The sequence below is a fragment of the Chelmon rostratus genome, chromosome 1, assembly GCF_017976325.1.
Source record: "Chelmon rostratus isolate fCheRos1 chromosome 1, fCheRos1.pri, whole genome shotgun sequence".
NCBI classification, from domain to species: Eukaryota; Metazoa; Chordata; class Actinopteri; order Chaetodontiformes; family Chaetodontidae; genus Chelmon; species Chelmon rostratus.
Window position 1 is genome coordinate 829,818 of NC_055658.1, and position 24,741 is coordinate 854,558.

General features: G+C 40.4%; 1 protein-coding gene across 1 annotated transcript; it reads right to left on the bottom strand.

The window, feature by feature from the left end:
* Positions 1 to 415: 415 nt before the first annotated feature.
* Positions 416 to 24,528, bottom strand: plekho2 (pleckstrin homology domain containing, family O member 2). The gene is made up of 7 exons (XM_041942468.1): positions 23,990 to 24,528; positions 15,574 to 15,723; positions 15,127 to 15,249; positions 4,840 to 4,944; positions 4,583 to 4,681; positions 3,515 to 3,823; positions 416 to 3,409 (listed from the first exon to the last, which is right to left on the bottom strand). The coding sequence occupies exons 1-7, from the start codon at positions 23,996 to 23,998 to the stop codon at positions 2,018 to 2,020; spliced, it is 2,187 nt and encodes a 728-aa protein (XP_041798402.1). The 5' UTR covers positions 23,999 to 24,528; the 3' UTR covers positions 416 to 2,017.
* Positions 24,529 to 24,741: the final 213 nt, after the last annotated feature.

Below are 24,741 nucleotides of genomic sequence, written 5' to 3' on the forward strand. Positions count from 1 at the left end.
TTCGAGAAACGGCGCTACCTCCGCGGGAGAGGGGCATCTGTTTTCATGATCACTGTATTCCTTTTCAAACAACACGTAAGGTGACGTCTTCAAATTGCTTGTTGTGTCCAACTAACAGTCCAAAATCCAAAAACAAGCAGTAAAGCAGCACACATTTGAAAAGCTAACGCCAGCATGTTCACCATTTTTGCGCTATTGATTATCAAAACTGTTGTCTCTTTTCTGTCAAATTACTGATAAAGTATTGTTTCAGCACTAAAAAAATGAAACAAATTTTAAGTGGGCATACTAAAATCCTGACGCCACCCCTAGAGGAAACAAATAATAGAGAATGATACAAGTAAATTTCTTCAAAAAAATCGTTGAGATGCTTTCTAGAGGTACAACTGCATTAAAGACACAATACATAAACAGATAGTTTCCCTTTGTTTATTTGGGCAATAGCAAATTGTATCAAAGAGTACAAAATTATATCTAATATTAGAAAATATTCCTACATACTCTAAATGGAATTGCATATTCTGGCAGATCTTTTAACAACACACTGGACAAAAAAATAGGGGACATTTTTTAGTTCATGATTGAAATTGTGGGGAACATCACTGATGAGCACATGTTGTAAGAGGGGTTAGTGATAGGCTGCTGGAAATGCTTTGTTCTGTGCTATGTACACAATACAGTATGCATTCTATGTGGTGCAGCATTTGTTCATTGTTCGTTTTGTTTTAATCACATATAGTCCTAAAAGATTAACTTCAGAAAAAAAACTCCTGAGCTATGTTGGTACATCTTTTTAAAAGTATACAGTATGTACAATATAAATTTGCTCATAAAATACCGAAAAAAAGGTATCTCAAAATAGGAGAAAAGGCTTCTTGAATTGTACTAACTACTAAAACAGCTGTGTAATCTAGTATTAACAATTTTAGTACTTTGTTGCATGTTTTGACAGTACTGCTTTATCATTATATTATTATTTGTCAAAATAGCTATGAAGTAATTCTTTTTGAAACTGTCCAATATTTTATATACAACAAACAACAACAACACACTTACAATATTAAGCATTTCAGCTTCCAGTTGCAGAGAAAGTTAAACTAGAAATAAGTGCACTTAGTTAATTATGAGCAAACAGTTGTATGTGCTACATAACCTTCAAAAATGAGAGACTTCTATCATTCTGCCCAAGTCCATCAGTTGACCGTTCGCTAAACCCTGACCCCTATTAGCTAATGTTGCTACACCTGTCAGGCTTTCCAATCTCACACAGCACATACAGTATGCAGTGTACAACGCTAACTGTGTCAAATTTACCGCTCAAAATTCTTCACAAAAGTTTTGACTAGTAAGTCTTTGATTTCAGACAGAGGAAGACAAAAGCAGCTTCACATTTCTAGCCGTCACTGTTACAGGCAGATTCCAAACAATATCATTAACTTTTAATATTACAACTGAAAAGGCATTTAGGATATATTTTTCAAACTGAACACTACTGTTGCCTATAGCTGCTTGAAAGCAAACTACCCAAATCCAAAGAAGCACAGGACAGAGCCACTAAGTCAGCCTAAACTCTTATAGTATCCAGAACTGTCCTCCACATATTGGGGATATAGCACATAGCAGACGTGCTGGTCATGACATTTTTGTAAACTGTAATCTTTAATCTCTCTAATCTCTAAACAAACTAATGTGGTTAGGCAATGACAGGCTACTTGAAAGTATTGCTAGATTACTATTGTAGGAAGTAAGCTAGTTAGCCAGAAATACTAAGGACTGCAGCTTTCATTAAAGCAGACACTTTTGCTCTTGAAAGGGCTAAAAAAGATAACCTCCAAACTCATATACCATACATCACCTTACTACAGTCTCATGCAAACTGTACAGTGTGTGGAGAAATCAAAACCTTGACAGGTCTGCTGTGGCTATTTAACATTGCTAAGCTATGACTGGACAGTCATTGTTAAGGAGAGGGGTTTAGCAAAAGGTCAAATCCAAGTCAGTCTGCTTTGACTGTCATTCACCAGCTCTTCCTGTTGCTTGAGCTCTTCACAGGATTCAGTTTCTTGACCTCCCTGAGAACACGATCAGCCTTCATCAGCTTTTCCATGGCTTTGGCCAGCAGGTCCTCTGGCAAGCCCTCCCCATCATCTCCCCTCTGGGACTGGGACACTCTGCTCAGGAGCTCGCTCGTCTTTTCCATCTCTAGAGCCACTTCAGCCTCAAGTTTCATGAAGTCACCACCAGAAGTCCCATCGTTTCCAGCCACAGCTCTGGTATGCTGTCCCACCTGAATACAGGCCGAGGAATCAGACACCAGATCTCCAATGGAAGCTGACCTGGCCTTGGTTGATGGTTTGAGAGAATTAGGCTCTAAGCGCTGACATGGAAATACCTTTGATCTAACCTGAGCCTTGGTTGTGGACTGTGTTGGCCTTAAATTAAAAGAGATTTGAATGTCGTCCTCGCTGGCATCCAACATATCCAGAGCAGCCTGGCTTCCTCTCAATGCAGCTGTGGATGCTGCCAGTGTGTCTTCACTCCCAGAGCCTTCACTGTCATCGTCTGAGTGCTGACCACTGTCTACAGATTTTTCCTCTGCCTTCTTTTTCTTGTCCCCATGCATCTGACAGAGCAGTGGACTCAGGCTAAGGCTGTCAGTGGCAGGGTCATTCAAAGAGATCACTACTGAGGGGACTTCACTCTTGGGTAGTGCCTCTTCTGTTTGAGGAGAACTGGCTGAGGTATCTGAGGCTGTTTGCAGCAATGCAGAAGGGTCCTGTCCCTCAGTAGGATACGTTATAGTTGTTTTGTCCTCTGTGTGTTGCATATCAGGCCAAACAGGTTCCTCAGACTTTTTCTTGGGGGTTAGAAGAGGACTAGGGCCCTTTTTGAGTGACTCTGTGGGTGTTTGTGGCTCATTGACAGATGGCTTGTTTACGCCACTGCTTATAGTCTCCCCTGATTCTTTTACAGAAACCTGTCCTTCTGTGCTGGAACTCTCAGCTTCATCATCTTTGACAGTAGGTACAGCTTCTGTAGAGATCAACTGTTCTGCCTCATCTGTTTCCACAGCTGTTTCTTTCACCTCCTTCGTACTGTTTTCTCTCCCCTTACTCTCATCAGATGTGCCTTGAATCTGTTGGTCTGGCTCCACAGCGTGATGGGAGGGTTTCTTCTCTTTGGATGGAGGGGTAGGAGGGTGGGAGTTTGGCTTGGATTGTGAGGCCTCCACAAAGTTGCTCATGCTGGAGCTGGGTTTGTTGGGAGGGGTTGGTGGCGGACCTGTCTTTTTCCTGGCATCAGGATTCTTTTCAGACATCTTCTCAACTTTGGCCTTCTCTGTATCTTCTTCAACAGATGAAACACAGGCCTTGCTTTCTTTAGATGGAGGCATAGGTGGCTTCAGGACCTTAAAAACATTAAATCATATCTCATTGGCAATGTTATCCAAACAGAGAGATATACAAAAATATTTCTGCATTGTGGGACAAGAGTTAAATAACATTATACAGACCTTTTTCACTAAGCCATCATCCTTATCAGGTTCATCCCCTGTTGTACTGGGTACAACCTCTTGAGTAGGGGGCATTGGAGGTCTGATGACATTTTTCTGCTGACTGACCTCTGGCTCAGTCAGAGTCTCCTCCTCAACAAATGACCCTGACTGTTTGTTGGTGGCTTCTTTGGACGGAGGCATTGGGACTTGGATGGCCTGTTTGGGGGTCTCAGTGCCAACACTGGCATGATGGTTCCCATTTGCTATCAAGGCATCCTCAAGATCAAGATCCAAACGCTGGATACCATCAGACGACATAATGGCTACCTAAAGGGGAAAACAGATATCATGCAGCCAAGATATTTAATTTAATTAAATTGTAAAGAAAAAAAGCTGTTATACCACTTCAAGGGCTGGTTGCTAACAAAATGGTGGAAGTCATGTCATTCTCATCCCTCTGAGTTTCTCTTTTTAACCTTCTCTTTTTACTTTGCCTTCTACTTTGCCATCTTGCAAGTATTTCTCTTATGCCTCCCAGTCTCTCAGCTGCTGCACAGTGCATTGAGGTTATTTCTATTATTTATTCTATTTCTATAATTTAAATGGGCTACCACTGTATTAATAGCTTCATGTATGCATTTATTGGTTGTTCATCTTGCTGTGTTCATTGCAAATATTCATGATGCAAGCATGAATTATTTATTTATCATTATTCACTAATGGTGTTTAGTAGTTATTAGTTGTGTGTGTAGTTACTAGTTTGATAAACCTTTCTTTTATAAAGCAAATGATAATTTGATTTTGTGTGAAGGACGTTTTGCAATCACTGTACACGAGTCAATAACTTAATTACTTTCCCTTTGTAAGGGTAGTACCCCAAGGTGAAAGTAAGATACGTTAAATTCTGTTATGAATATAATATAAATACTTTCTGAGAGCCTGAATTTCCCTACTTCATCTTTTGGTGCCTCTTTGAGATTCATTATCGTGACATATTTTGGTATATTCAAATCTATACCTTTTTACTGTAGGGACAGAGCTAACCAGAGCTAACACTCACAGATTCTCCCATTCACACACACAAACCTCTTTCATGTGTATCCTGGTTGGTGGCCGGCGGTTACGGTTCCCTTTAGGCCTTGTTCGAGTAACATGCTCTAAATTACTGCTTTCATCGATCCTCACCTGTGAAAACAAACGACACAAGCTCATACATTCACTTTTCCACTAAATCAGTTTGACCTTTGAATGGTTTTACTTGTATAAAACTCATTAAGGATGTCATTGGCTGAAATTAAGAGACATTTGATGATGATTCTGTGTAGGGTTACACAGATGTTTACCTCATCAAAGACCTTGTTCTTTGCTCGACTGATGGCATCACTCACAGCTTTAATCCAAGCCTCCTTCTCCTCTGCAGTCTGAGCTTGGAACTTCACATCATGGACCTGCCAGTCACATAAAACAGAGAAATTACTCATGGCAGATGTAAATGCAGAATAGTCACTTCACAATAAAGTTGATGATCAAAGGTAAAACATACAATCAATGTTATGGAGCATTTAATATACAGCCTTGACTTTTTCCAAACCCAGCACAGTGGAGCAAATTAAGTTTCTTTATGAGCCTTCACAGGCACATATCATCATGTCTGCATTGAAATGATTATCTCAGAACATTACAGTGAAAACAGCTTCAGCTGAGTGTTCACAGTAGAGAAGCCAGCATGCTAAGAGCATATTAACAAAATATCGTTCTTGTCATTTGGCCAACTCATAAAATTAATCTTTATTAGCGAGAGCTAAGTAAATTTGTCAGTTGTCATTATAACTAGCTAATGACTTGCAGACTAAATATTTCTTTTCCTGCAACTTTAAAAGACATTGTTAAATGACTATGGTCAATTGCAAAAGAGTTTACAGTGGAATTAGCCAATAGCCTGGTGCGTCTCATACAGACGTTACAGGTGAGATGAGATATCAGTATTTGACTTTCTGGAAATGAGACCAGGCCATGTATGAAACACCTTTTAAAATGTACTTATACAGTATTACTTCACTAATTTCATCTCCAACCTGAGCATCTTAACTACATAAGTACAACTCAAAGTTTTTTAACACAGGTTGTGAGAAAAATAATTGCTGCTGTAAGAAAATTGTATTTGTCTTTTTGGCATCATTGAGTCATGCAGAAGCTAAAGAGGGTTGCCCTGGAAAAACCAAGAGGCAGCCAAGTTTTTCCAGGTCAGACCCACTCACTCAATTCACACTAAGCAACCACAATACAGCACAAACTACCAACAGATCCAGGAACACCCCTTGTAAAACAGTACTCTTTAAAATTTGTATGAGATGGTACCAGGCTTTCAACTGACTAGGAGAAGTTTGCCCTCAGAATGTCATGACCCGTGCTCTGCACGCCGTTTTTTTGTTAAGTTTCCCATTGTGTGTTGTCTTTGCCTGGTTTTTGCTACATCCTGTTTTATTTTGTAGGTTCATGTTGTGTGTCTTTGTGTTGCTTTACTTCCTGTGTTTTCCGTCCCTGTGATTGTCTGATTGTTTCCACCTATGTGTCATTAGCGATCCCTCCTTATGTATTTAAGTCTGTGTCTTACCCCCTGTCTTGGTTGGGTCGTTGTCTGCGCTACCTTGCTTTCTTGTCACCTTGCCGTATACCTTAGCCACAGCCACAGCCATAGTCATAGTTACAGCCTTAGCCACAGTCATAGCCATAGCCCCATAGTGAGTGTTATTTGTTGAGTTTTCTTTGTTCATGTCCGTGTCTGTGATTCCTAGCTGTCTGCCTTCCCTTGCCATAGCCATTGCCATAGTCCTTTAGTGAGTGTTTGTCGTTGTGATTTCTTTGTCATGTCCGAGTCATGTTTCATGTAAGTGTTTTTTGCTACATTGTCTTTGTTCATTTCCGTGTTTCTGTTCATGTCTGAGTTGTCCCTTGGTTCTGTGTTCATGTGTTCCCTGTGAGTTCCCCTTTTATTGTATTTTCTATAGTCTAGTTTTGTTGTTTTGTTACTGCCGATTTTGTTACATAGTCGATTTTCAGTTCCTTGTTAGATTGTTCTTTGGTTCAGTTTTTATTTCTTAGTAGTGATATTTTCCTCCGGTTCTTCAGGAGTGATTTTTGTTTCTGCTGTTTTGTTAGTTAGGTTCTTTAGGCCTTTCTTAGCCGTTTTGTTCCTTCCTCCTTCGGGAGCATTTCCCTTTCTTTATTTTTTATACTTTGATAGTTATTCATAGTCTTGTCCTTATCTCTGTTGTGTCTTGTGTTCATGTGTTGGTATTCCCAGTGTTGCGTCGTGTTGTGTGAACCCTTTTTCCCTTGTGTGTCTTTAGTCACTAGTCCCCTGAGTTTTGGTTGTCTTGAGTTATCCTTGTGATAAATAAATTTGTTTATTTTGAATCTTCGCCCCTGTGTGTCTGCATCTGGGTTCTATCCTTCAAAGTTCCCCGTAAATTCACCTTCCTGACACAGAAAGCCTTTCTACCACCTTTCTAACATGTCACTTAAGCTGTGAAGCGGTCACACTGGTTAGGAACCAAAACTCCTTGTTAGGTTTGCAAAAAGATCATGGCTTGAGTTAAAATAATTAATTTACCACTGACTTTTGGTTTCACTTGGGACACAAACAGCTGTCTCCTGTGTTTTACCCATACATCCACCCTGACCTCCTCTTTATGTGGAGTGAATTTTGTTGCTCTTCATACTGCAGCATGTGACTTGCTCTGATACTGCGGTGGATGGGTTTACTCTGGAGTTAGTGAAGGCCTGGTGCGTCTCCTATAGACGCTACGCTACGCTACAGACGCTAATTTCTCGTCTTTATAGGGGTTATCAGAATCTTTATTATTATCATCTAACTTTTAAATCACACTATTATTGACAGGTTCTTAGTGTTTCAAATCAGTAAATGCAGTATGTCCAGACAGAGTTCAAGTCTATCTAATCTAAGCTGCAGTTGCCTGTCACCCTTTGCTTCCAGTCTCTGTCCCTCCAGCTTCAAGCATTGGTAGACCGCGGGGCGGAGGACAACTTCATTGATAAAGAAATGGTGGAGTGGTGTGGAGTGCCACTGGAGCCCCTGCCTACCCCAGTCACTGCTATTGCCTTATATGGCAACTTCCTGGTCGAGGTAACATACCACAAGGTACCTATAACCCTAACCCTGTCCAGTAATCACTCTGAACAGATCAGCTTGTGTGTCATGTCTGCACCTCACACCCCTTTGGTTCTTGGCTTTCCCTTTCTTAAATGACATAATCCACATGTTGATTTGGCTAATAATAAGATTTGTGTCTGGAGCTCATTCTTCATCACTCTCTACAGTCCGCTCCCTTCCCTGTAAAGACCTATCATGTTAAAAATAAATACTGTCTGCCACTTATCTCCTCTGCATTCTCGTCACTTCAGGGAGCCACGGTCTTCTCCAAGTTAGATCTCCAAAATGCTGACCATCTAGTGAGAATAAGGGAGGGGGATGAGTGGAGACTGCATTTAACACTGCTGTGGCATTTCGAATACCTGGTGATGCCTTTGGGGCTCACCAATGCCCCAGCTGTCTTTCAAAATTTTGTCAATAACAGCCTTTGGCACTTGCTTTTTCTTTTTCGGCACACTATTTTTTTTAAGAGTCAGGAGCAGCACAGGTATTAGTCAAAGTCAAAGTCAAAGTCAGCTTTATTGTCAATTCTGCAGTATGTACAAGACAGAGAATTGAAATTGTGTTACTCTCAACCTCTGTGACAAGACATAAAACATATATTTAAAAAAAACAATGACACATTAAGAATAGACAAAGCAGTTGCAGTAGTGCAAATGGTAGTGCAAAGAGAAAGAAGTTAGCTTATCGTCTAGTGGTGGTTAAAGTGTCTGTGTGTTGTTTTCCTGGAGGGGAGGATTACAAAGACTGCCACCAGCCGAAAAGTGTGAGCTTCACTCAGCATCAGTCACCTTTTTGGAGATGGTTATTGCTAATGGACAGTTGAGAGCCGACCCAGAAAAAATAAAAGTGGTGGAAGAATGGCCTACTCCCAAAAACTGCAAACAGCTCCAGCACTTTCTAGGTTTCACAAATTTCTTTATTTGGGACTACAGCTGGGTGGTGGTCCCCTTAACCAGGTTAAAGTCCCCTTCCACTCCATTTTTCTGGAGGCAGCCGCTGCATTCTCTAAGCTTAAGGGCTTGCTCACATCCGCTCCTATCCTCATCCAACCTGACCCTCCTCTCCAGTTTGTGGTTCAAGTGGATGCCTCTGATACTGGGGTAGGGGCAGTGTTATCAAAATGACCTGGCTCAGATCAGAGACTCCATCTCTGTACTTTCTTCTCCAGGAAACTCCCAAAGAGAGGCACTATGATGTCAGTGACAGAGAGTTTTTGGCAGTGAAAATGTCGTGCTGTCATTGGCTGGAAAGTTTCAAGCAACCATTTGTGGTCTGGAACGATCATAAGAACCTCTTCTAAATCCAGTCAGCTAAATGACTCAACTCCCACCAGACACAGTGGTCCCTGTTCTTCAGCCAGTTCAACTTCACTCTTACCTACCGACCTGGTTCCAGAAATATAAAACCTGACACCTCTTCCGGCAGCACAATGCTGATGAGACCAGTTCTGAAACCAAATCCATCACTCTCTCTTCCTGGGCGGTGATGTGGGAGATGGAGTTTATTGTCAGAAAGGCCCAGCGACTCCAAACCGTCTGTCTGTATCTGATTCTGTCCTTTCCCAGGTTCTGCAGTGGGCTTACATATCCCGGTTCACCTGCCATCCCGGTGCCAATTGAACCTTAAGGTTACTCACATGACATTTCTGGTGGCCTAGGATGGGGGGTGGCACCTGAGAGTATGTCACCACCTGCTCTGTCTGCGTTCAGGGGAAAACTTCTAATCAGGCACTTGCTGGTCTCCTCAGACCATTGCCTTTCCCAGGCCACCCCTGGTCAGAGATCGCATTGGATTTTGTCATTGGACTACCCCCATTACAAGGTAACATGGTCAGAGTAACCATTATAGATCAGTTCTCCAAAGTCACTCAATTTGTCGCCATGCCCAAACCCCCTTCTGCTAAAGAGACTGCTGAACTGTGCATCATGTGTTCTGCCTGCATGGTATCCCACTAGACATAGTCGCGGACAGAGGCCCACAAATAATTTCTCAAGTGTAGAGAAAGTATTGCTGGGCTCTAGCCTCAATAGTCAATCTGTCCTCGGTCTTCCACCCTCAAACTAATGGTGAGTCTGAAAGAACTAATCAGGACCTGGAATCAGCCTTGAGGTTCATGACAGCTGACAACCCCATTTCCTGGTCTATCCATCTCCCATGGGTAGAATGTGACCATAACTCTCTCACCAGCTCTGCCACAGGTCTATCTCCATTCGAGGCATCTCTCAGGTATCTGCATCCTCTGTTCCCTACCCTGAAGTAGGAAATATCTGTCCAGTTCCACCTCAGCAGAGGAATTAATCTATCTATCTAATTAATCTAGTTGGCGGTGGAAAATATACAATCACCACTGCAGAGAGGCTCCCAAATATAAGCCAGGTCAGAAAGTTTGGCTTTCTGAATATACCTCTCAAGACTGACTCTGAGAAACCGGCTCCCTAATTAGGCAATGAAGCCTTCAAAACTGCTTTGCCACTTGGAGCGCCAGCACCCTGGATTAAAAGAAAATGCTGTTGAAATTGTCAAGCATTGACCGGTCCGCGGTGATAAAAAGGTTGAGGACAACTGTGTTATAGGACACAATGTGACCTTTTTAGTGGACTGGCGCTACAACATCCGTTTTAACTGTAGCAACCTTACCTACAGCTCCAAAACTCAGTGGTAGGACTGGCTGTTGGAGCTAGTGGACAAGCCTGTGTGGACAGTTATTCAGCTCTGGTGTACATTGGATGATCAAATGATGAAACATTCATTCATTGCTTCAAAGAATTTCCAGTCAATCTGCTGGGCAGAGATTTGATGTGCTGTTTTGGCATCATTTTTTTTAACACAGGGTAATCCCGATTATCCATTTCTCTCTGACATGACAACACAAATGGTTAAATATAGTCCAAAAAGATTGCTCTATGTCTATGTGTGGCAACTGTTATATGACAGACACACACCACAAGAAATTTGATGTCATTTGCATACACACACACACATCACACAGGCAGAAAGTTACATTAAACCACAGAGGCTGCACTGCACAGTCATGTAAGTGTAAGTGAAGGGCAAGACACAGACTTTGAGGCAGGCTCCTCTCTGAGCCCATGGTGGCATGTTATCGATATCCAGCGTCTCTAAGCAACTACCTCTGACGTGGATGATGTCATTACCGAATGCCGACGGCTACAAATACGCAATAACGAACCATAGCTGTGCCAAACTACAGCTAAAGTAGCCGACAGCCGGCTCAGAGGGGAATAGCACCAGCATATCATAACAAAATATTGGAATATGAACGAGTGTCGCCGCAGATTATGCGTTATATAGAGGCTGCACATGGATGCCCCGAGTACTCGCATTATACGGATATACGGATTATCAGTCTCCATGTCCTCCACCAGGCAGCTGTAGTCCCACTGAGGGGGACTTCTGTGGATAACTGCCCCCGGCTGCACCCCTCAAACAGCCATTGTCTTTGGGTAGGCTGATGTGCACACAACTTGGACTGCTCACCTTTGAGCAAAGAGCCCTTTAACTATATAGTCTATGTCCCCGTCCCACTATATTACATTTCAATAGCTAGTGTCATTTGGTGGATTACAAGAGGTGTGCAGCCCATGGCATGAGCAGCATGAGAGATAACAGGATACAGGTGTGGTCACGTAGTCCATTTTTTTCCCCACTTGACTTTCTTTCTTTGCATCAAGAATGGGTTGAAGTAGCTAGTTAGAGTTCCAAAAATGTGCTCAGCTGTAGGGCTGTGGCTGGCAGCTGCCATTTTATCTGAGTTTGTCCTGGTTTATTTAACTGGTTTTATGCTTACCTCTACTGTCTTGTTGAGGACGAAAGGTAATTTTTGTGATGGCCTTTGTTAGCCTTTTAGTTTTCTTTGTCATAGTGTACTGCCCTCCTGGTCCTTATTCAGAATTTATATCTGAATTCCCAGAGTTTCTATCAGGGTTATCAGGGGATTCATAATTCCATTGAACCACGTATTCCCTTAAGCCTCAGTAGTAACGACTTCATGAGTTTCTTTAATGAAAAAATTAAAGTGGGTACTGATTTATCTTCAAATACAGAAACCATAGCAGTGGCTGTTAAACCTGTCATATTTTTAGACAGCTTCTCTCCTGTCAAGCTTCACGAACTAATTTCAACAATTTCCTCATCAAAATCATCAACCTTTTTCTTAGATCCTGTCCCGACCAAGTTGTTTAAAGATGTTTTACCCTTAATTGGATCTTCTTTATTAGACATGATCAACCTGTCTCTGTCAACAGACCATGTACCACAGTCCTTTAAAGTAGCTGTAATAAAACCTCTCCTCAAAAAGCCTACTCTCGATCCAGGCGTTTTAGCCAACTACAGACCTATATCTAACCTACCCCTTCTCTCTAAAATTCTTGAGAAAGCAGTTGCTAGTCAGCTGTGCAGCTTTTTACATTGCAATAGTCTATTTGAGGATTTCCAGTCAGGATTTAGAGTGCATCATAGCACAGAGACAGCACTGGTTAAAGTCACAAACAACCTTCTAGTTGCATCAGACAAAGGACTTGTCTCTGTACTGGTATTACTAGATCTTAGTGCCGCATTTGACACTATTGACCATGGTATCCTATTACAGAGACTGGAACTCATTGGCATCAAGGGAACTGCATTAAGCTGGTTTAAATCCTACTTCTCAGAACAATTTTAATTCATACAGGGTTAATGATGACTCCTCTGTGTACACTAAAGCAAGTCACGGAGTTCCACAGGGTTCTGTGCTTGGACCGATCCTTTTCACTCTATATATGCTTCCTCTAGGCAACATAATCAGGAAACATTCCATAAATTTTCACTGTTATGCAGATGATACTCAGCTATATTTATCAATGAAGCCAGAGGAGACCAATCAATTGACTAAACTCCAAGGATGACCTGCAATTTTTTTATTGAATTCAGACAAAACTGAAGTTATTGTATTTGGGCCTAAACACCTTAGAAACTTACTATCCGATGAGATTGTAACTGTGGATGTTCCTGTTCCTGTCTCAAAATAATGCAGAAAAACTAGTCCATGCATTTGTTACTTCCAGGCTGGATTATTGCAATTCCTTACTATCAGGATGTCCCAATTCGTTGCTAAATACTCTCCAACTAATCCAGAATGCTGTGGCACGTGTTCTGACAAAAACAAGGAAAAGAGACCATATTTTTCCAATATTAGCCACGCTACACTGGCAGCCTGTAAAATATCAATCAAATAGAATTTAAAATCCTTCTCCTTACCTACAAAGCATTAAATGGTCAGGCACCATCTTATTTTAAGAACCTATAGTACCCTATTACCCCAGTAGAACATTGCAATCCCAGAGTGCAGGCTTACTGGTGGTTCCTAAAGTCTCTAAATCCAGAATGGGAGCCAGAGCCTTTAGTTATGAAGCTCCTCTCCTCTGGTACCATCTTCCAGCTATTGTCCTGGAGGCAGACACCCTCTCTACATTTAAGAGCAGGCTCAAAACTTTCCTCTTTGGTAAAGCTTACATTTAGGGCTGGCTCAGGCTTGCCTTGGACCAGCCCCTAGCTATGCTGCCATAGGATTTAGGACTTCCAATGACAGCCAAAACTCTGTTCTTCTCTCCCTCTCCATCTGTATGCGTTCCTGTCCTATCAAGGCATGTTACTGACTTGACTTCTTCCCCGGAGTCTTTGTGCTTTCTCATCTTGCAGGTCCAAAGGGAGAGCAGCTGAGCCTGGACTACTGAGTTCCCCTGCCGGACATCCACAGCAACCTTTATTGTTATTAGCTATGCTACTTTGCTGCTTATTAGATCATTAGTGCCGTACTATGTTCATATACTATCTGTTATTAATATGTTAATACATCACATACATAAATATATCACATAGGCATATACCATGCCATATGTACTTTGTATACCTATAAATCTATTACAGCTGTCAAAACTGTGATCTCTGTCAAACCCCGAACCTCTCTATATATCTCTATATCTCTGTCTCTCTCTCTCTGTCTGTCTGTCTCTCTCTGTCTGTCTCTCTCTCTCTCTATCAATTCATTGATAACAGGAGAACTGGTGACGCCTGCCGCTAATCTCAATGAATGATCTCCTAATAATCACATAACGATAATGCCGTAGTGAATGGAAACAAGAATTCATTCACAATTTCCTTTTGATTTTCTCAAAATTCAGCTAATTTTCGCTATACATTTGGATGGAAACTTGTACTGTAGAGAGGAGTTAGTCGCCTTAACCCAAGCAGAGAGAATAGTTTGCTGCTAATGTACAGAGGTTCGAAATAATTCAGACCAATGGACAAGGACTTGACATGTATTGTACAAATTACGTATTCATTGAAAATAGAATTGCTACTTCACAGTCATATGTCATGTCATGTTGCAGCTTACATTCATAGCTGTCCAGAGTGATAATATGTGTAGTGAAGACTTTAGAAGAATTTAGTAACAGGCATTAAGTGTATATTTTTTAGCAAAATGGAAGTTGTGGTGTGTGAGTGTTGCATTGAATAATGGCCAGAAAGTGTCTTTGCAAAAATATACTGTTGTCACAGTGAAGTTGACCTCTGACCTTTTGGATATAAAATGTCAGAATTTCATTATTTTATCCTATTAGACATTTGTGGTACATTTTCATAATTAATCAATTCTTGAGTTAAGGCACAAAAAAAAATACATGTTTACATAACTACGGTCACAGTGGCTCAGGAGGTAGAGCAGGTTGTTCACTAATCAGGGGGTCGGTGGTTCAATCCCAGTCTGCATGTTGAAATGTCCATGAGCAAGACACTGATATCTAACCATGCTCCCAATCGCTGTGAGTGTGTGTGTGCGAATGGGTAAATGTGGCATGTGTTGTAAACCGTTTTTAGTGGTCGGTAGACTAGAGAAGCACTATGGGAGTCTGTTTACAGTGACTGACCATCAAATTCCAATCAGTTCATTCTAGAGTCCAAGTGGATGTTTGTGCCAGCTGAGAGCAGCTGATGACATGGCTAAACTTAGTTTTTTAACTTAGTTTTGCTCAAGAATTGACCATTTTGATACTGACTTCTTTTGTGTTAAGATGACAAGAAGAAGCTGATTTTCAATCAATCAATAGCAATCATTTCATCACACCTCTCACACTCCAATTGCCTGCTTTATTTTCATCTTCTGTACACCGTGAGTCACTTTCTTGCTTGTCCTGCTTGCTCTTAACCTCAATTTTTTTGAAAAATATTCTTTTAAACCTGACAAGAGTCATCATTTATTGCAAAACCTGTGTCTGGTTATGTTGCGTAATATTTGTTGTGCTAAATGTGTTATTTTTATTGTATGTGAGCAATAATATAACATTTTTTTAAAGATACTGCTGTATTTGATCTCTTACTAATAGGCCTTGCATATCATGTTGCATTACACGTGTACACAATGTTTTATTTTCACCCACAGCATCTCTCCGCTCACCTTATTTCCAGACTTGGGTGATCGAATCAGTATCAGTCTGTGCTTCTTCTTGAAGGGGCTTTTTAATTCATGGCATTTATCATAGTTTTCCAGGTCAAGCCTCTCTAAGCAGTTCTGCAGGTCCTACAAAACAAAGTAAAGGTATCTAAAAATGTGTCATTCCAATTATAGTATAAAGCTGACATCATTTAGCTTCTGTTGATCACCAAATCCCACATGGAGAGCAAAACCAACAACCTCCTAACGAGTACTGCATTGTCTTTGTCGCTACATAGCTGTTTATTCTGAACAACTGGGTGACTGTATGTTCATATCTTCAGAGCTTTCTATGGCTTTATGAAAAGAGAATAAAAGATGACATTACAACAGCTACATTACACTGGTGCAAATTAGTGAAAGCCCTGCATGAATAGGGTGACATAACTTGCAGCAGAAATGGCAGTGTACCTCATTTTCATATACCACAACCTCTGTCTTCTCCACATGGATGAAGCGGTCCTTATAGCTTGCCAACAGTCTGCCAGAAGCCTTCTTCACCCAGCCAGCCTTACCCAGGAATTTTGGCTCTTTCCACTGGGCTGGGTCCTCTTTTGCCCCCTACAATAATAAAGAGAAACAAGATCACACCCCAAATAGACTGAAAAAGGAATGAGGTGATGCTGATTTGATACTTAATTGTACCAGCATACTACTGTAGAAAATTTGTACCCTTTTATCATGTATAATCCAAATTCATCAACATGTGTAGCATGCGGACAAGAAGCTGTCAAGGTATAGTAGCCTGGATGTGCAAGTTAACAAACTTCAACACAGGGAAATAGAACAGTAGTGTACCGTGACCAAGCCATCAAGTTGCCAGCAGTGTGAAGGCCGGCTCAACCTGTTAGAAAGCCACCAGGCACCATCTCAGCACAATGTAAGATAAAAATGATAAAAGATAAAATTGCATCCTAAAGCTGCCCATTTTTGGTGCAAAATGGGAAAATGCCAAATCCTGCTTACAGTGCAGTTTCATTTCAAGAAGAGTTTTTGGGTTGAATGTTAAGATCTTAATGTTAAGACTTTTTCTTTTCTGCCCTCTTTTTTAAAAAGAGGTGTCTCTGACACATTTCTTCTGACCTCAGACTAAATATAACATACATAAAACACCTTTAGACAGTATGTATCTACTTTGTGCTTTGCTCTGCACATTAGCTGCTGATATGTATGTTTTGTCCCATTTCCAACCGTCGACAGATGAGGGGTAAATGGTAGCGTGCCACTGCCAAAATGGACAGTATCAATGCACAAAATAAAGAGCATGACATCAGCAGCTTCTAGGCAACGCAGAACACTAACCAAGTAAATTACTGCGATTACTAATGAATCTGTGAGTAAAATAGAAAGGAACCACTTTTACACTCATAATGAAAGTGGTAAAGACTGCTGTGTGTTCCATTAGTACATGCAACATACTTACAAACAAATGGTTTGTAAGTATGTTGCAAACTCAACCCACTCCCCAGCATAATCCATTTGCAACTCGTGCTTATCAATATAGTCAAACATTTGAATTTGGTAAAATACGGCTAAATACAGGGTTCACATTTAGGGGTGATATGACTGCAAAAGAATGTTGTGATATTTCAGGGAGTGATAACGATATTCTTGATGATATGACAAAATACAGAAGAACGTTTTTTGTTGAGAAGTCACAATAGCTGTTGAGCTCTCATACTCAACCAGGTGCTTTTTGCGTGTGGTGGTTAAATATGTTTGCTGTACTGCCCCCTTCCAATGTTACCGTCTTTTCCTACTTCTTAGGCATAACCATGGTTTGTTGTACATCTGATCTTTAGCAACTCAACCACTTCCACACTACTGAACACCCTTTTTGGAACTAACTCCTCCACCATAGAGCCAGTAGCAATGTTCCCTTGCAGCCATGCATGCTGTTAGTGTACATAATGTGTGACGTCATTACATCAACAAGTCAGAATTTTGCCATTATCACCATATAATATATATTTTTTTACCATATAAAACACTTTACCAGTATTATTGGTACTACTTTCATTTACACTAGCATGAATAGATGTTCATGTTAGCAAGCAACACAAGCTAATGTAGTTCCAAACTCCAAATGTAAAAAGCTAACCACCATAGTGACAGCACAGAAAGGTTCCAATCTTCATGGATTAAGACAAACACTTAACTATTTTTCACCATTTTAATTTTGGATGTTGTTTCTTTGTTCTAATCTGTTGTAAAAAGACCCATTAAGATATTTCACAGCATAGTTGTCTAGGATACAGTTGTTAAATGGATGCTAGTGTTGATCCAGTTATACAGCTACACACTAACTAACTTCTCCCACTTCCTCTTATCCTTATCAGTATTTTGAAAATGTTCATATTTTTGCCAAAATATGGCCAAACTTACTGGTTTAAATTTACTAAAGAAAAACTACTCACTAGTGTGGGCAAAAATGTGCAAAAGCAAATGAAGCTGTGAGCACTAATTGTGAAAAGCTAAGTGCTTGCAGCAAGTAAAAGCTGTATTTAGCCATAATATGACACACTTTGGCTAATGGCTGCTGACCTCCATGAAATATAGACTTGTGTCTACATACAATAGACTACTAATTTTTCATGACGACTAGATAACCATGACACCAACAAGTGCAGGTGTCTGCAAAATTCACAGCCTTTGTTTGTGCTGGAGGAACTGCCACAGGATATCTTTTTTTCTTTTTTGGGATTAGGTGGGAGGTCATCCAACTGTTTGTTAACTTTCACTGTAACTGCAAGTGTGTCTCAACTTGGTGCACAGCAGCGCAGAAACAAAAACGTAATGCCAAGCAAGGAGGAAGACAAAGCGAAAAGAGCGAAAATAAAAAGCTACTTTGTAAAAACACTTCAAAATTGAGTGACAGTGCATCTATAAATTCACCACAGACAGACAAAGCACCCTTGGCTCAGAGTAACCTTGGCATGTTTTTGGCATGAGTGAAAATGGAAAACAATGCTGAGGTTAGGTTGAACACTTCAGTACAGAGTAGCGCTGACCAAACCCTTGCCACAGAGCAGCAGTGAGATGTTCCATTATTCAGGGCCCGGTTGTCTACTATAGATCTGTACTGCACTATCACATAGTAGGTTAAGGGGCTCTAATTTTGGACTCACACAGGAAGTCTGCTCTGCACCTCTGCAAACATAGACCTAACCAAAACATTTACCCAAAACTATTAGTAGTCCAATCTGCAGTGTTCTGAAGAATAAAACTGATCTACAGTCAGATGCAGATTAAAATAATATGCAGAGACAAGTGGTAATGCAGTTAGAAAATTACAATATGCTAAAGCTAAGGTATCTCATGCAAGATGGGTCTTAACAGAGGCAGAGAAAACAGAGTGCAGGGTTTAATGGAAGAGGCACACCTTCGCAGACATATGTTTCTGATTAAGTTTTAGGTCAGGGAGCATCTGGCATTCATTGATTTTCACGCTGACCTGCCCAGCTTGAACTCACCACAAGCCTCACTAGAGCTCACATTTTATCCCCAGTAACCCCTTACTATTCAAGCTGGGAGAAGACAGTGGGGCTGGACCAATATATGGTTTATATTGGCTGGACCAATGTATTGCTGGTATTATTAACCTGTTAATAGCTTTAAATGAGACACAAGTTATTGGCCAATCAGTAATATCCACCACTATTTCCAAAGTCTACACAAAAAAGGGTACAAAAGCAGAAATGATGAATAATTAAGTTCTGATTCTGAATTTCTGACATAAAAACAGTAAAAATTCAAACATACTCAACTCCATGGTGAGCATATACTTCCTGTTTCGTGTCTTTGCAGCCATGTTACAGCCAAATGTGCTGCAATAAATAACAGGAGTGTTTCACATGCAGCTGTGGGGTTGATTAAGCTGTCCACACCCTTTTATCAGAAACAGATACAGCCTTCCTCATTGCTCAGTGCTGTTTTGTGATCACTAAGCAAGTCAATCATTGTTGGCTATACAATGTATGCATTTTCAAGCCAGAGAATATGCTATACATTTTAACTTTTCTTCTTACTTATATCTTACTTATAAGCTGCAAAAACAAGGCCTCTGTTCTACAGTACTTATCACACTACAGACTACAGGTGGGCACAAAAGCTCTAATGTGTTTGCAAACAACAGTATAAAGATACTGAAATAAATGAAAATTGTGTTCTTTATTTTACTGTCATGACATAATATTACTATGGAAAACAATTACCCAATAAATGTATGACAAGAGAGAGCTCTTCCTTTCATTCTCTGTGTGGTGAAAACTGGAGAACCTTCTACTAATATCTTTTTAACTTGTTGGTTCTGGTTCTGAATTTAAGGGTTAAAACTGACCATAATATAATGCTTGGACCCAAGTTAACCCACAGAAGAAGAAACGAGTCAATATGTAAAAGGGTTCACAAAAGTAACCTCATCTTATGTTGGTGCAGTAGGTTAGCTGTGGCGTTTCTGTGTTTCAAAGATCAATTACTCATGCAAGGAGGAAATGTATTTTTATAGTGTTGCCACAGCCATGTATTAACCTTTATGCATATGAAACATTGCAGATTAACACCCATGTTCTTCCTGTCAAAATAAAGTCTCACTATATAGCCTATTGTCACTGAACTCAACAAATGTCAATAATGCAAAAACTAACGTCATCACAACACAAAAAAGTGCATTATAGCAGCAATAAGAAATTAAAGTTTCCACAAGGAAACAATGTACGATAAGCAAGATAAGCAATTAATGATTATTTTCACTATTGACAGTTTCTCATTTTGCTAAAGCAATAGTTTAAAATCCCAAAGATATTCAGTTTACAATGAAGCAAAAAGGGAAGAGTGACAAGTCCTCACTGACACTGTGGAGGCTGATAATATTTGCCATTTCCTCTTACGAAACTACTTACAAACCAAATCACATCATCAAAAGTTTGTTTGTAATTACTTTCTGTTGATCATGTTTCAGCTATGTTTTCAACAGTTAACCCAGACTGAAGAGCAAATGAGCCCCGGTATGTAACAACAATACAACTGTCCAAAAGACTGAAAAAACAAAACAAAATCGTGACCTCGACTTACATCCTGTTTGTTCCTGTTGTGGACTATTGAAAAATTATCTTGACAAGCCACAAAATCCAAATAACCAAAAAAAATGCTTCCACTCACTCACATATGGTGACAGCTGGACCAATTTATTTCACAACCATTCAGAATGGGAGCCATGTAAATTGTCTAATATTGACCAGACTAATGAAGCATAGTGTTATTGATGAGATTGATATGATTGCATTGGTAGGCATCAGCTGTTTTGTTCATTCTTCACAATCACTGGCTCGTTCACAAACTCTGTAGCATTCAGATGATATAAGTGAAAAGCACTTGATGTCATAGTAATGTACACAGGCTTGTGCTATTTGTGTTTTCAACCAGAATTTCACATCCTTCTGAACTGACTGTCAGGCGCCTAATATTGTCTACGTAGAAAAAAGGACATGATTTTTACTTCCAGAAACCTTGAATAGGTCCTTCCACTTGCAACTCTGTTTGTGGGTGTGTAGGATGCTGGTGGACAGAAACAGGTCCTGATATTACGAAGAATAAATTGTGAGAAATACGTCAAAGTAGCAAAGACATAACCAAACAAAAGCATTATTTCTTTCTTTCTATTTAATTATATATTCCCTTGTGCAGTATGAAGAAATGAGCAAAATGTCTTCAACAAGAACATTTTCCTCATTTTTATATCTTTTGAGGACTTTCTATCCCTGCAAGGACACAAATTAAAGAACACAGACATCCATTCACTATTGAAGACTCATAAAGGCACTTTCCCAGAAATTGTCAATGATGCCCCAATATGACAATGTGCACACACACACCCAATGTGTAAGAGAGGCCTGGACAGCACGACGATTTGAAAGAGGGTAAATTGTTTTCTGCCTGGCACATAATGTGGCAGTCTGTTTCCTCTTTTCTGAATGGGTCACGCAGACACATCACTCTTTGCACTCTAGGCCAGTGGGATATGTGATAAAAGGATGATTTATAGAGCTGAGACAAATGATCATCAATGAATCATCATTGAAGGGCCACAGTGGTTTGGGGGGGTAAAAGTAAAGAAGACAAGGCAAGGTGAAGTAGAGTGGACAGCAGGAAATGACAAATTAAAACTAAAAAACAGTAAAGATGCAGATAAGCGCCAAACAACAGTCAATGGACAGCCAGTCACGTAGTGGGTGTTCATACTAGCACACTTTGCAATCATAACCACCAAGCACTAGTTTCAGTTCACTAGTTGTACGATAGTACAATATCCAAACAAAAACTTCTTCAAAACCATAAAAGTTCAAATGAATTTTAATTTCCCTGGACTGTTCTGTACACCATAGCGGTTGTGCAAATTTTTCTAGTTTTCAATACTGACTTAATTACGTCATAGTCCTGTGCAACCTATGGCCATTGATAGAGGCTTTGTTCAACAAGCCCACCCAGTGTTGGTGCACTTATGCACATAGGAATTTAAAACCTCTGTTTCATTACATGCCTACAAACTGTTTGTCTGTTGGAATTGAGAGTCTTCCTGTCTCTAACAATTATTGCGCCTACCAAATTACACCTATCCTATCACCGCCCACAATGTAAGGGCTTCTGTCACTGCAGAACACACAGAACTCTCATTTCTTCTTTTTGGTAATTACATTTTGACCAAATAAGTACAGAAATTAAAACAAATCACAAGGCTATATAGTATATATTCCTTAGGAAAAATACATTTTAATTTCAGTGCAACTTTGTGAACCACTTCACAAAAAACAGCACATGTAGTAGAATTGTTGAATGCGGCCATACTCTTACATTTTCTACTGGAACCTTTTCAGGCAGTTTGTCTTATTGGCCCTCACCTTTACCCATCTGCACTCTGGGAATCCCCAACCTGACATCTTTCTCTCACATCACAAAATTTCAATACATTATGCTGGTTAAAGTTTAAAGCCACTGATTAAATCTGGCTTATTCAAATATCAAAAATATGTTATAATGATGTTTACAGTTTAAACTGTCATCGAGTATTCACCTGATCTGAGGGTAGACAAGTTATGTTGAATGAAAAGCAAATGCAATGCAGGACTCAAGTCCCACCATCTGCTGGACAAACTTCTATTTCTAAATTCCAATTCTGACACAATGCCATCCAAAAACACACACAAAACACAGATAAATGCAAAAAGTGATGAAAAGTGCCACCTTTGAAAGTCATCAATCAGACCCCACCACCCATGACAGTGACCTCATAGTTCTGCTGTTCCTGTTTGAAGAGAAATTCTGACAAATCACTTAACAAAACTGGAACTATGACTGTTGTATTGCTTAATATGTATGCTTGGTGGAAAATCTTCAAACATAGGTTCTATTCGTAAGTTAAGCTCTTCTTATAGCCTTTATTTGATAAATAGCCTCAACATTTAATTTGGATGAAGTCGCAGTTACGATTTTCTCACTGGGTTCATGACTTGCAACATACTGTTTATGGTGGAAGATACTTGAGAGAATAAGGGAGAACGTATTCTTACTTTAAATGGGAGCTGTAGCTGTGTCATGGTTAGCCTACACAGTCTGGACTGGAGAGTGATAGCTAAGGATTCAAGTTTTGAAAAAAGAACAAATAAGCTGAATCATTAGATTTTGAATGAAAAGGGGAAGGCAGCTAAATAAGTGTCCATTTTTGATCAGTTCCAATCGAAGGGTGGAAGGGGCTACTGCAGGCTTTAAAATGCTGGCAACAAGTTCCCTGCATACTGTCAGTTAGGTAACATATCAGGCCTATGTCTCTACTTGACTTCCCTTTTCTAGTAAGTTGGCTTCCTCAATATGCCAAATTTTCACTGAGGCCTGCAGTTCATCAGTTGTTTCTTTACTGGCGGTTATGTAATAGTGTAAGGCCTTTTCTGATTTTAGGATTCTTGTGAGGCACAAATCATTACAATAGTCTGTCTTGTGATGAGTGTTATTAATACTGTTCACTTACGCCAAGCATCGTTCATAAATACGACCAATTACAATTTACCGGTTATTATTAAAACAGGAAACGCTTTTACGCAGTTGTTAAAAAGCTTTCTGATTGATCACAGTCGATTCACCTAATGTACAATCCAACAAGTATTTTTTTATAATGAGAAATGTCAACCCCCCCCCCCCGCCATCCTGCTGCACTGGACCCGTTACGGAGCGTGTGTAACCCAATAGTAACTCAATGCTGAAATGTAGTTCACATATGTACTAAATGTGGGTTGTAATAATGCCGAATCTACAAAATGACCCATCTGACTCAGGTTAAGTCTGAAGCTCTGTTTTAAAAGGTTATGTTTCTGTCCACACGTAGCGCTACAATAAAATGTCGGGTTTTTAAATGGAGTTTGTAGCTCTCTCTAGCCTGCAGTTGTCGTGGAATCTCTCCAACAAGTTGATGCAACAGATTGACAGGTGGGCAGGTGCTTTGTTCCAAAAGTGCTGACTTTAGTAGCCAGACTGGCATCGCTATAAAACCCCAAACGAACATCTTTCTTTGATGAGTATTAGTCTCCGTGTATCACGAGAATATCGGCTCGACTGAGGACTGCCACCTCTTCTGTGGGCCCTAACTTCGCTCTAATAACTTGGTCGCGCCCTTGCAGAGTTTATTTCACTCCTGAGGTTTCTAACATCACACAGAGAATGTGTGCTGGAGGGTTCACTCTAACTAAAATATCTCAAAACTACGACCTTACATCGCAAAGACAGTATCTGCTCCAAAAAGCGAAGCCGCACACACAGTGAGACTGAAGTGACTACTCACATCTTCCATGATAAAGGACCAAAATCCGTTATGTGTGAGTGTTGACAAGCCTAAAATCACTCGACGTCTCCCTGATCCTCGCACAAACACTTTTCTTCTCCCCTGTTGATCGGCAGCTCACACATTTCCGACACAACGCACAACGAAGAAAATAAGGAACCGCGTTGTTTATGACATCAGGGGTCGTCTCTTTTCCTTCTTTTGCCTCAGACAGAAAGTTCGAAGAAAGGCGTTTAGTTTCCGGTTGAAGTCCGTTCACACTCTTGAATCTAAAAGTCTATCGAGGAGGAGCAACGCGACCAGCAGACAGCAGCGCCTGCACGCATCATCCGCGGCGTCCCGAGTCAAACTCAGCACAAACAGCGAAGTTTCACTGATGATGTGCTCTGCATCAAGCGTCATTTCTCAGTGTGATGATCACACAAAAACTGCTAACAGCTTCAGCATCTTCAGAGGTTCATCAAAAACATCCTGTGCAGAAACCATTTCCACAATCCAGCGAGCTCCAGAAGGAGGGCGTATTCATGCCAATATGTTGTTATTTGACTCGATGCTCTCATACTTGTTTTTAGCCTCCTAACATATCTTCGTCAGTACACAGCCTACTGGATGATGATCATTATCGTACAGTCAACACTTCCTGGTAGGACTCAGGCTGTTCTGGGCCTGGTGGTAAGTAAGGAGGACAGAACGAACACGTTTTGGTCCAGAATTTAAGTGGTCACATGGTCCAATCAGTAAAAGGGATTTTT

Excerpts from the sequence above, each read along its gene's own strand:
- plekho2 (XM_041942468.1), bottom strand. Across the intron at positions 4,682-4,839 it reads AGAACAAGGTCTTTGATGAG|GTGAGGATCGATGAAAGCAG; the intron begins GTAAACATCTGT and ends TTGTTTTCACAG. Across the intron at positions 3,410-3,514 it reads ATGATGGCTTAGTGAAAAAG|GTCCTGAAGCCACCTATGCC; the intron begins GTCTGTATAATG and ends AATGTTTTTAAG.